The sequence below is a fragment of the Leptodactylus fuscus genome, chromosome 5, assembly GCF_031893055.1.
Source record: "Leptodactylus fuscus isolate aLepFus1 chromosome 5, aLepFus1.hap2, whole genome shotgun sequence".
Lineage (NCBI taxonomy): Eukaryota > Metazoa > Chordata > Amphibia > Anura > Leptodactylidae > Leptodactylus > Leptodactylus fuscus.
This window is the reverse complement of record NC_134269.1, coordinates 84,092,121-84,105,226: the sequence shown is the minus strand read 5'-3', so window position 1 is coordinate 84,105,226 and position 13,106 is coordinate 84,092,121. Positions and strand designations below refer to the sequence as shown.

The window sequence follows — 13,106 nt, the reverse complement described above, 5'->3', positions numbered from 1 at the left end:
CCTCCCATTGTGTAAAAATCTCTTTTTTTCTTGTTGCAAGTTTTGCTGTGGTTTTTGAGCCAAAGTTAAGAGTGGCTTGAAAAGGAATGGGATATATAAAGGGAATGCTTGTACTCCTCCCTTCTGTTAAATCCACTACTGGCTTTGGCTCAATAAACCACAGCAAAATTCAGGTAATTCATATCTTCAATGTCTGAGTATGTTTTGGAACTTGTAGTAATGCTGTGTTTATCACCTTTTATTAGTTCTTGTCATTCTCATTATGCATAATAATATTGAAGCTATCATAGCTGTATTTCTATATCAGTCCCTCTGTTGCTTACCAAGAGAAAGTAAATGGCTGCAGTGATTTTAGTATCCTCCTATCCTGCCCCACATTGAAATAAATGTTGCCATGGTGTTTCACAGTACCTGCAAAGTGGATGGGATTCTGTCTAATCCCATCCACATGTAGCAGAAAAATATCTGCAGCGCACATTCAAAAACCATTGCGTTTTTGTAAATCGCAGCATCTCAATCATACCTATGGAAATGTGCAGTTTTCTGTATAGGTACAATTGAAACAGAAAGTCGGCAGAGGAAAATTCTGCGGATTTTCTGTAAAAAGTACTGCAAGGAAAACAACGATTTGTTTCCGCCGCGTTTTTCCCTGCAGCGCTTTCTGTCTGTGGCTCGCTATTTATCCTTAAAATGTATTTATAGAAACTTTAAAAAGTCTTTATCAATGTGGAGCCAAACAGCTTTCATATTATACAATCTGAGCCACCTTGTGGTGTAGATCAGGAAACAGAACAATCACGCTCATGTGGAAAGGTCTTTAAATGTGAATGCACTGTATAAGCTTTACCATAAAATATTATACATTATTGAAAAAGGCACAACATTTTTGGTATAGGAAAATAAAATTCAGACTACATATACCAAGCCTGGGTAGAGGCCTGACTCATAGCACCCTGCTTATCAGCTGTTTAGGGGTGCCATGGTGCTCTAGTGAGTGCTGCAAACTCATTGTTTATAGTGATCCATACACTTACCGTCCAATAAATATAGCAGCCACTGTGCAGGGTATTGTAACTTTGACCTATTCAGGACCTTCAAACAGGGGTGACCAATAAGAAGAGTCAGACTCCCACTGACCTAATATTGATAGAATAGGCCATCAATATTAAAATCCTAGAAAAGCACTGTAAGTTTGCAGTAAGTTTGAGTTAGAACACAACTATTCTTGCTTCTGCTATTATTTCACTACACCAAGGTCATATAACAGGATTATCCCTTTACAGAATGTAAAGATTTTTTTTCGAGCGGCCCTAACGCTGTTCCAAAAAACTGTGGTATGGTATAAATAATCTGATGCTTCCAACTTAGAAACAAATGAATTCCAAGGTCATGGGAATATTACTGTTGTGAAGAAGATTTGGAAGAAAGTGCTGCAACCAAACAACTTTAACCAGTGGAAGGTATAATATAAGTCCAAGTGCCTGGAGATGCGGGAACACCATTCAGCACTTTGCCTAACTCTCATAATGCATTCTTCTACTACAAAATGAAAATCCTAAAGTGTAGTAAATGTGTGTAAACTCAACCATGCTGTAAACGTCTGTTTCTCCTGTTTCGGAGGAAATCATTTACTGTGTAACAACTACAATGCCATACTAGCTTTCAGATCACGGTTTGTTCTGGCACCAGGTCAAACAGAAGTTCCTCCTCCTCTTTCCTTAAAGCATACCTGTCCTTTCATTTGATTTTTTCGGGATAAAATACCATGTGTTTCTACAGGAGAATCCTCACTATAACAATTTCTCTCTCACTCTTAGAAACAGCAACAGGATCATGCAAGAGATTTACAGAGAAGCACTGATATGTACTGACATGAGTAAAGTGCTTTGGTTGTGACAGAAGCCTTCTATTCATCTCAAGTATCGTTCAAGGTATGGGTTGCTTGAAATGTTTATGACCCTTAAAGGTTCAATAAACATATAATCTTTTCCAATAGATTTTACTGAGTAGAATATGAAATGCAATGGGTTTTGGTTCTATGAGCCATGATGAGTAAGATCTCATTTGCCGGCAATACACTTTAGATTTTGTATGGTTGTTATGTGCCTATTATGCAAAAAAAAAAAACACCATAAATCATAATAACTAAACTGTCTGATCAGAAATTGTTTAAAAAAAAAAAAAGCGTAGTGAGACTTTGCAAGTTAGCTGATGATCGGCCCAAAGCAGACATCATGCCCAACACTAGTATTGACGACTGGCAGCCAACTTAAGATACTCACATGGCCAATATGTTCTAAAATCTGCCAAAAACAACCTTCAAATTATCTAAATATCCGCCCACCAGTCATTTGTCAGCCAAAATAGCCAAATCAGCCATTGTGGCCAATATAAATCTAATATGTATATGGTAAACTTAACATGTACTGTACTTAACATGTACCTTGGAAACCAAATTGCCAGATACAAGAAGCTTACTGTGCCACCCAGAATTAAATTCAGCAAACAAGTACTTCATTGTTGGTCTCTGAAGCAGGTACAGCTTACAATAATATGCTGAAACATCTCACTAGAAGACTTGGACAGCTTTCATGGCAACATCCCGACATTTTTATACATTCTCAAGAGGATCAGCTTTCCAGAGACATTAAATCTCATCAAAATCAATTATCTTTATAGCAATAAGAAGGCAATCTCCCCATTGGATTAAATTGAAAGTGATTTCTAATTTAAGCCAAACTAAATATTGCTATCAATTACAAATCACTCCAAAAGATCCTCTACAAGTATTACCATAATTCCATTCTCCACTGCTGGGGTTATTATAAATATAGTATATCAATAATGTGAATTCCCCTTTGGTTTCTCCTTTTACTTCGTTCCACAAATAGATTTTAGGATGAAGATTTAAGAGGAATACAACAGGCAATTGAAAAGTGTAAACTGTTCTCAAAAATACAAACACAGTGTATAACTGTATAACTGTATAAGACATAACCTTAAAAGAGTTGTCCAGTCCCAAATCGAATTTTCATACTGATGACCTATCCACAAAACATCCGGACCCCGCACAGATCATCTGTTCTAGCAGCCTTTGGGTGCCGGAAGTTGCTAGTGGACAGCTGGGGCGTGTAGCATTGCTCCTATACAAGTAATAGGTGCTGCGCTGCGGTTCACCAGAAGTGGACGGGGCTGCTATGCCACTTCTTTTACTTGAATAGGAGAAGTGCAGCAAACACCCCCCCACCCACTAGCACCATTGAAATGAATGCATCTGTAGCTGTCCGCAATTGCAGATCCACAAATGCGGACACTTAGGACCTGCAAAACACAGTTGTGTGAATGAGGCATTACAGGGCTTTCAATGATACAAACCACAGTGGCCTCACACACAGTACAGTATGTTCCACAGTGGCCGCCACTCAGTAAAATATGCTCCACAGTGGCCCCCACACCATACAATGTGCTCCACAGTGGCCTATCCTCAGTATAATCTGTTCCATAGTGGTCCCCACACAGTTGTGTGAATGAGGCATTACAGGGTTTTCAATGATACAAACCACAGTGACCCCCCCATGCAGTACAATCGGTTCCACAGTGGCCACCATGCAGTAAAGTCTATTCCACAGTGGCCCCCACACAGTACAATCAGTTCCACAATGGCCACCACATAGTACAATATGTTCCACAGTGGCGCCACACTGTATAATATGCACCACAGTGGCCCCCACACAGTAAAATATGCACCACAGTGGCCCGCACACAGTACAATATGCACCATAGTGGCCCCCACACAGTACAATATGCTACACAGTGGCCCTCACACAGTACAATCAGTTCCACAGTGGCCCCCACACAGTAAAATCTGTTCCACAGCCCCCACACAGTACAATATGCTCCACAGAGGCCCCTTTACAGTACAATATGCTCCACAGTGGCCCACACATATTATAATATGCTCCACTGAAGCCCACATACAGTACAATCTGTTCCACAATGGCCCCTGCACAGTATAATTTTCTTCCAAGAGCCCCTCTCGAGCTGCTTCATGCAAACCCCACGAAATTAATTTTGCCATCCATTTGATTTTGGTGCTATTATTATACTCTGGGGTCTCCTCATAGTATAATAAGTGGAAGCAAAGGGGAAGTGAGTAAAAGTAATAAACACTTATACTCACCTTGACTCACCTCTCCTTTGCCTCCTCGTTCCAGCTCTGTTCAGCATCCTCTTTGGTCCTCTTCTCCCTGAGACTGAGGTAATGCAACCCAAGAGGTCGCTGCTGGGGCCTGTGATTGGGCCTCAGTGGTCAAGTGGGGTGTGCTAACATAACCTCAGAGCCTTGCCATCAGAAGCCCAGGAGAGGAGAGTATAAGTGTGGGGGTTTTTTTAGTCACCTCCCCTAGCCAGGCTACAATTGCTAAGGGGCCTGGACTATGTGAAAAAATGGCAAAATAATAAAATAATTAATTTTTATTGATATGCATTGAAAAATGTATATCCTGGGTAAAAATATATTAAATTTATTTAAATATTCTCTCCAGATAGTGTACTGGTGTCTTTTTTGGTCGATGTTCGGAATGACATGCTATTCTACTATTCCCATTCCAAAAAGACCTCCAAAACCCAAAAGCAACATAGGTTTGGGATCCTAAATCTTTAGTATTCCCAAGTCCTAAAATTTGCCCTAGGAGAGATGACTAATATTGCACCAATGGCTGGCTGTATCTCAAATGGCAAAGAGATGACTTATAGCCTATTAAATTGATGCAGAAAATACTGTAACACCGTAGCTGCTACTTATCTCACAGCTGTAAACCAACTCAATGAATGTTTTGAGTTATATTAGAAAGCCTGTTGCAACATAATAACAGATGGACCCTCTATTGATGAACTAGAGACGCCCTCTGCAACAAACTATCACTTGACCCAACTAGATACTGCTATGGTCATGCAGATAAATAGACCAGAGGACATATATACAGGGGTGTCAGACTTAACCTCTCCCTGTTGCCACTACAGCGCCGTAATGATATAAAGCCATCACGGCACCCACAACTATGTCTCTGTACGGCGCTGTAGTGGCGCCAACATTTTTCTGAAACTAAGCCAACTAATAAGTACAGTAAAGTTAGACTGTACAGTCTAAAAATACGACAGATATTAAAACAGTATTAGACAATTTAGAAAATCAGGTGCAGTTTAAGACCATCTAGTCTAACTTTGCATCTAAACGTTGTACAGCACTAGTTTATCTGCCCCAGTGTGTCTTTTCCAGCAGACTTCTCCTCCCCTTTCCATTTCCATAGACTTCTAAGCTAGAGGGAACTAAGCTTGATTAATGGAGTACAAAGCATTTCTATAATAAGATATACTACAAAGTTTCTTATATTCACCTGTTCAATTAATTTATTAAAATTTGCTTATAAATAGTTAGATTTTTTTCCTACTTTAATGTCATTTCACGTCGAGAAACCAACATACGACCTGAAAAGCCAAAAGATATGAATACATACATTACAACTTCCATAGTGGTCTACAGTGGTGTGTACGTCAGTGATGACATAATAGAAGAACATGGAGGGATTTGAGACTTCTGCTGTCACATAACTATGGTTTGTTTGAAATGAAAGGGACTTCTTCAGGACACCTTTCACCCTTCCTGACCATATATATTTTTGTGATTCTGGAGCCCTGAATTTTTCATAACTCTGTGTTATAACATTCATCTGTTGATCCCACTGAACATTTATGAATAATTGTGAATTGGGCTTAACCGTTCTCCTTGCCTTGTGTGTATACACAGTGTGACAAAGTCAGCACTGTCTGGATAGTGCCAGTGCGCAAAGCACACCCCAACCGGTAACACCCAGCTGTAAGGTTTTTCAGTAATGTCTAGGAGATGTAACAGAGGGCTTATCTGCCATGTTACATAATTTTTGATGTATACACCTTTTTAGTTGCACATACTGTAAAACAATTCAACCTGGGGAAAAATAACATTTTATGTATCCAAACTTAAATCATCCCTGTCCAACTAGTGGAAAATGGCCAACAATGATCTCTTCTGAGCTTTCAAGTGACATTCTCATAGCTGCAGCATGTATTTGTCTCTCGTCACATAAATACTAAGACAGAACTGCTTTAAATGCTCCTCTTAATCTTCGTCTTGAAGACAAGCAGTACCTGATATTAATCTAATCCACCCATAAACTATCCCAAATAGGAAATACTTTGAGACAGTAAATTGTTCCCACACTTCTTCAAAACTTCCCACTAAAAGTGAGAAGATTTCTACTGTCTTGAATTTCTCACATCTTGCTTTTATTTTTAAAGTGGTAAAGATTCTTTCAGTACATCTCTAAACACATTCACATCTGCCTTCCACCTGTCTATGCTAGATTTTAATATCTTTCTCACTTGCTTGGAGATGTATTAAAACAAATAGTCTTTACAAACTAATTTTCTCAGACACCTCACCCAAGAGAAGTTCAGTTCAGTCATAATCCGCCAGTAACTACCCTTATTCTATAAGCAAAAACTAAAAGACGTGTTTACAAGGAATAATGGTTAAACATAGAAATAGCATATATAAGAATAAGACCAATTGCAATGCCTAATTTTCCAATAAATTTGAACAATTATATGGAGTACAGTTTTTTAGGATATGATTTTCAGCCTAGTGAAAATGTATCAGATGCCATGTACCCCTGTCACTAAACAATTTGCTTTTATTAGACCACATCTGCCCTTGCCCTTTGTACTTACCTTCTTAGTCCAAGTCTACATACAATAGTCACAGTAACATGTTTAAAAAACACATATCTATCTACAGAAGAACCTTGCTGAAACTGCAACAGTGAATGCTGTTGTGATAGGTGATAATGTATTATCAATTAAAGGATATTATCAATTAAAGGATAACACTTTTAATTTGTCAATTTAGTCCACCACAACATTGAGCCTGAAGCCCCACGTAGCGAGCAGCAGCTGAAAAACAATGCGGAAAAGACCACAGCGGAAGCACACTGCTGTCTTTTCCACAGCGTTTTTCACAGAATGTCCTCAGAGTTTTCTTCTGCGAACTTTCTGCCTCTACGCCAGCTTGTAACTGGCATGTTGCGATTTACACAAACATTTTGGAAATTGCAACATTTCTGCTGAGGATTCTTTTCTGCAATGTGTGGATAGGATTAGCCAGAATCACAACCATTTTACAGGTACAGTGTGGGGCCCCGGTCTTAGGTCTCAAATGTTATAGCCAGCTCTCTCACACTGCTTTGCAGTTTTCAAATAATCAAGGGACAAGGAATTTTATGGTCTACCAAAATGACAACATTCTGCTTTAATATTCAGACCCTCAAAAGCTGTGGCATATGAGTACCATTTTGCATAGTCAAAATAAGTCAAAGAATAAGACCATTTTTATAGAGGAGCATTTTAGCTCAGTATTTCATTCATCATATGTCAAAAACATGAAATATAAACTGAGAAGTATGAATTCTCTGCACAGCTTTAGGCATGTGTAGTGGTTCTGTATGTACACTTAAAGGGAACAGAGCTGCAGTGAGCAGGCACAGTCACTACACGATATATAGAAATGTAACTGTATTCAAGAGTGAAAGCCCCTTCCTAGAGGAGGTGCCAGGAGTCAGACCCCACCAGTCTGATACTGATCACCTATCTGAAGGAGATCCACCTTAGGCTTTGTCTAAAATAAAACTGCATCAAAAATAACTCTGAACTGAACTGACCTATGTGAATCTGGCCTAGCAAACTTCAATTCTGTAATAATTTGCCGTTTTGTCTCCTAGTAACTTGAGGTTGCTGTAGCAACCAAACAGTTGCTTGGTCATGTAGCTGAAAACATATAATAGTAATGAAATGCAGGATATTATGAATGTAATGGAATCCCTTTATAATAAATACACCCCATACAGATATGTGTAATTTTAATTGCTATTCTTTATCCTGTGGCACATTTGCCCACAGATGTTACTTATAGGTTGCTGAGGCCGGTGTCCAAACTGGTCCCACAGATGCTTGTTTGGAAATAAACATAGTGACTGGGCAGGCCGAGAAAGTGTTGCAATGTGATGGAGACATTCCTGGCAGACGTGTGTGTGTGTGTGTGTGTGTGTGTGTGTGTGTGTGTGTGTGTGTGTGTGTGTGTGTGTGTGTGTGTGTGTGTGTGTGTGTGTGTGTGTGTGTGTGTGTGTGTGTGTGTGCGTGCGCGTGTTTGTGAGCATTATTCTGCTGAAATATGCCAGTCAGAAACCCTACCACAGGAAGAAGACATGTGGCCATATGATGTACTGCCCATATCGCTGAGCTGTTAGTGTAATTCCTTCCCAGATCATCACATCAGCAGTTGGGGTAGTGTGTCACGACATATCAAGGCAAGATTGAAGCAATCATCTCAAAGCCTCCATATACAAACATGACTATCGGCGGATTCATAACTAAAGGCCAGTCTGTAGCTGTCCATGTTTCGTGTCCACAACATAACTGCAAATGAAGATGATGATGGCTAGCTGTCAATGGTAGGACATTGAGTGCTGTGCTTGGAACAGTCTGGGCAGAGAAATGGGCATAGAATGAAGGTGCCACCTGTGCCTGGATGGTGGACAAGGAAACTGTCAGAGATGCTCATGTATGTCAGTGGATCAAGCAATCTTCTCCAGTGGTAGTCCACTTGAATTGTTTGGAGCTTGTTCACAGTGTGTGTGTGTGTCCTCACATAACCACTGTTAACTACACCTCCTAACAGCTAGGTAAGAACAGTCTAGATGGTGGATAATTTGTCAAAATGACCATTTTGCTCAGTTCAATGATGTGTGCCCTCTAAAAGTCTGCAAGCTGGGCAAAATGTCTTTGAGTGTGTTGTAGAGACATGTCTAGCAGTCAATGATCTCTCACCAAGAGGAATACTACCCAAAAGAAGCCTCTGAGTACCTTTGTAATATGACTGTCTAATCAGACCACACCAGTAATAATCTCCATATCTATCTGAGACATAACTGCATGCAGAGTTACGCAGCAATACAACATTTCTGGATGAGTTTTTCTGGTTAGGAAGTGTATGCCATTTAAGTGACAGGTTATAAAATTATAACAAAATCATAATGAAGGATTAAAAAAATGAATATTAAACTGTATTTTTAGGGATCTGGAGATATCGACCACTGGCTCTATGATAATGTAATAAAAAATCAATACAGATCCATCCATTGTTCTTATACTCCTGCTCTACTGATATGCCAGTTTTGGTAAATACTCCAACTTCCATTAAATTAATAATCTTGCAGTATACAATGTGCCATTCCTCTGTTACTCCTCCTGGATAATGTTGGCCAATCAGTGCTGAAAATATTAGACAGTGTAGAGACAACTCTTTACGATGGTATCCACTATTATATTATACTACGCTATAATTCACATCTGATAATATTCATGGATTGTTCTATATAACAGGATAAGTGTACAGTATACTTACATGTTACTTGGATTTCTTCTTTCATAAAGCTGGCCAGTGCTAACTAAGGCCTCATGCACATGACTGCATTTTTGAATTTGTAGTAATGGATAGCATAAGGAACCATTCATTTCAATGACCACATGCACACACTTATATTTTTATGGATCAGTGTGTGGGGGCCATAGCAGCAGAAAGAAATGAAGCAGGCCTCATTCCTTTCAGAGATGCCATTTTTACGAACCTACAAAGAGATACAGTAATGTGCATGGGACCATAGACCTGGACTGACAGTGACTTCAGCTATGCAAAAAACAACTTTTTTGAAGAGGAATTTTTTTTTTTTTTTAATGTAGATTGTGAGCCCCACACAGAGCTCATAATGTACATTTTTCCCTATCAGTGTGTCTTTGGAATATGGGATGGAAATCCATGCAAACACGGGGAGAACATACAAACTCCTTGCAGATGTTTTTTTTTTACCCTTGGCAGGATTTGAACACCAGGACTCCAGTGCTGCAAGGCTGCAGTGCTAACCACTGAGCCACCGTGTGGCCCCAGAACAACTTTTTTGATGGTTTCACCACTTTTTTTTTTCTAAAGGAAATATGCCCTCAACACCACCTTTACCAACACAACAGTTGTGGACAGTATTCAACTTATTATTATAAAATGATATCTAATTTCATGCAACTTGAATTTCACAGTCTTATGAAAGTGAATGGAGAGCAAGGCAGTGTACTGAAGTGTGAATTGCTAAGCATATTCAGCTACTAAAGTCACGGTGCAGCCATGCCTTGCTGTGCTGGGTCTTAGTGTGTCATTACATACAGTGTAAAGCCAGGAGATTGTCATTACATAAATTCTTATAACTGCTATTTCCATCTTCTGTAGCACAAGACACATATTCTTATATCAGAACATGCTATATGCCAAGCAAAAAAAAAAAAAAAAAAGAGGCACCTGTCCTCAGAAGCCTGCATCTATGACAAATATAGGTACTTACGCACCTGCTGAGCTTCAAAGTCTCCCATCATGTGTGCGGATTCACAATGTAGTATATCCTTGTCGGAAAATGCATTTAAAACAAACAGTCAATGAGAAAACAGAGAAGTAGAAGAGAACATCAGAATTAATGACTAAAGGAAGTACTACAGCATAAAGTATCATTCACATAGTGCAAGGAATGCAGAACAGCCATGATATTGCACACTCAGGAACATTTCTATGCAGTTAGTCATCATAACCTTCATTGTTAGAGAACACATACAGTATAAGGCTAGGTTCACACCAGCGTTTTGATTTGTTTTTGATATTCCATAAATATATTTGGGCAGAATGAAAGGTGTTCAGTACATGAACGGTGTCAGCATAAACTGACTCAATAGAATTCAATGGAACTAGGCTTCAGGAACAAGAATGGTCCTGTAGGTACAAAGACACTCCTGCAGCCACTTCAGGCGCTTCCCTCTACTAAATCATCAGACCCCCAAATAGCGCAAGTGTGAACCTAGCTTCAGACCCATCTAAACACGTCTATACACACTAGGCTGTCAGGAAATGACCTCCTGATAAATACTGTAGCTTTAGATTTTAACACTTTAAAGACTTCACTGGTTGGAAGTGTGGGATGATGCAATTGTGATTTTAGGGCACCTTAATCCCTTTAGGCCCTGACTTTAGTGCAAAATAATTTTTGATATTTCTTTACTGACACCGCAAAAACACAGATAATGTGTCTAATCCCAGCAGCAGTAAATAGTGCTGATATGCTGAGCCTTTCAGAACATATTTCTTCACATTGGTCATCATATCTATTGGACTTTAACCATTAGTTGTAATTGTTCATTTATCACTGCCTGTCTAAGACTAAAGCACTCTGCCATGGCAAATAAACTATACAATTTACATTACCAGCAAAGTGAATGGGATTCTGGCTAATCCCATCCACAAATTGCAAAAAACTTTTTCAGAAACGTCCATGTTTTTATAAATCGCAGCTTGTCAATTGTACCTGTGGAAACGCTGGTGTTTTCCGTATAGATATAATAATGGCAGAAAGTACACAGAGGAAAACTTTGCAAAAACACAATGAAAACGCTTTGGAAGAAAACACAATGTGTTTCTGTTATGGGTTTTTTTATGCGTTTCGCTATGTGGGGGCCTTAGCCTTGCAGCTTCCCATACATTCCCAATTTTATCTTGCTGTATCTTTAATACAAATGTCCCATGCAGTTAGGATGTTATACATGTGTCCACTACTTTAATGGCTAATCTCACTGTATACGACACAAAACCACAACTAGCCGAAATGATCTTTTGCTAAAGTGTGAAACAAAGGGCTGAATGAGAACCCATAACAGCAGAATTCTGGGGGTGGCCATTTTCATGGATCCCTCATACATTACAGTGCATGGACAGATCCATGAAAACAGACAAATAGAGCATGGCCTATATCTTGACGGTCTGTGACAAGGGACTGTCAAAATATCAGCCACGTAAATAGCCCACTTTCACTGCCGTTGAAAATATGTCCATCACATTAACGGTTTTCGCTGTGGTGAATATAAGGTAAGTGTTTGCATCTATGCTTAGCATAAAGTGGGGCCCCAGGAAAAATGAAATGCCTCGGTCTGCACAGTTATCAAATACACTAGGACAATGCTGCAAATTATTTATATATTACTGGTTTCTGAGAAAATAATCACTATGCACTTTAAATCCCGACCTGACAATGTACCATCTTAGTGTTTGTTCTCGAATCTCATGGCTATTACAGCCATTATATTTGTTACCATGGTGGCAGAAAATCTCTGTGCTCACAAACTCTACTTTACACAGTAGTCTGAAACACTCTCCAGTCTCTGTCAACCCAATGCAATACACATGTAAACTTAGTTCAGCTAAGCAATTTACGTGTAGTTAAATGTGAGAGAAGTGGAAGCCACACACCTCTATTGGCGGCTTATTACCCCAAGAACAAAAGGATGGGGAGTTGGATACATCTGTCCAATCCTTATCATCCCCAACTGGCGAGATCTGGGAGAATCTCATGCACATGAGAAAGTCATGGCCAGCCTAAGATCAGGTGTCAGGAGAAAGGATAACAGTGATGCCTAAGAACTAAAACAAGTGGAAGAAAATCTGTATTTCAGGAACTGGTATGTTAATATTATAATTTTTGTTAGATTTGCTTTATATCAAAATGTATTCTGCATAATAAACAGAGGGGATAAAAAGGGAAAAGCAGCACCGAGCTGTATATGGTGACGTACGTATGGTAAATATCCGATTATTTGTAATCAAAAGCTTCTCACCTTGTGTGGTTGTGAGGAACACAACCATTAAAGAGCCTATGAACCATTTGTTAAGGGGGGTTCCTCCCTAGTTGTTAAAGCTGCAGCACCTGTGCCACCCGAGGTGTCGATACATATGCCAATGGCACCAAAGGATAATGATCATCGTGCTCCACCTTACATTGGTAAAGATTCTTTATTGATGTCCAAAAAACAACGTGTTTCGGGCTCTCTGCCCTTTTTCAAGTATGTGGACTTCAAAGTCGTGCTGCATCCATAAAGAATCAATAAAGAATCTTTACCAATATAAGATGGAGCGCGGTGATCATTATCCT

General features: G+C 39.4%; 1 protein-coding gene across 12 annotated transcripts in view; it reads right to left on the bottom strand.

Annotated features, from left to right (window-relative positions):
- Positions 1-13,106, bottom strand: part of TJP1 (tight junction protein 1) — a 352,070-nt gene that overhangs the window by 227,111 nt on the left and 111,853 nt on the right. For 8 of the 12 annotated variants that reach the window (XM_075273552.1, XM_075273553.1, XM_075273556.1 and 5 more), the window contains one exon: positions 10,486-10,539. The exons of the other annotated variants lie outside the window; for them this stretch is intronic. In XM_075273552.1, the coding sequence (XP_075129653.1) occupies positions 10,486-10,539 (54 nt within the window). The remainder of the gene's footprint in view (positions 1-10,485; positions 10,540-13,106) is intronic. 12 annotated transcript variants of the gene reach the window in all.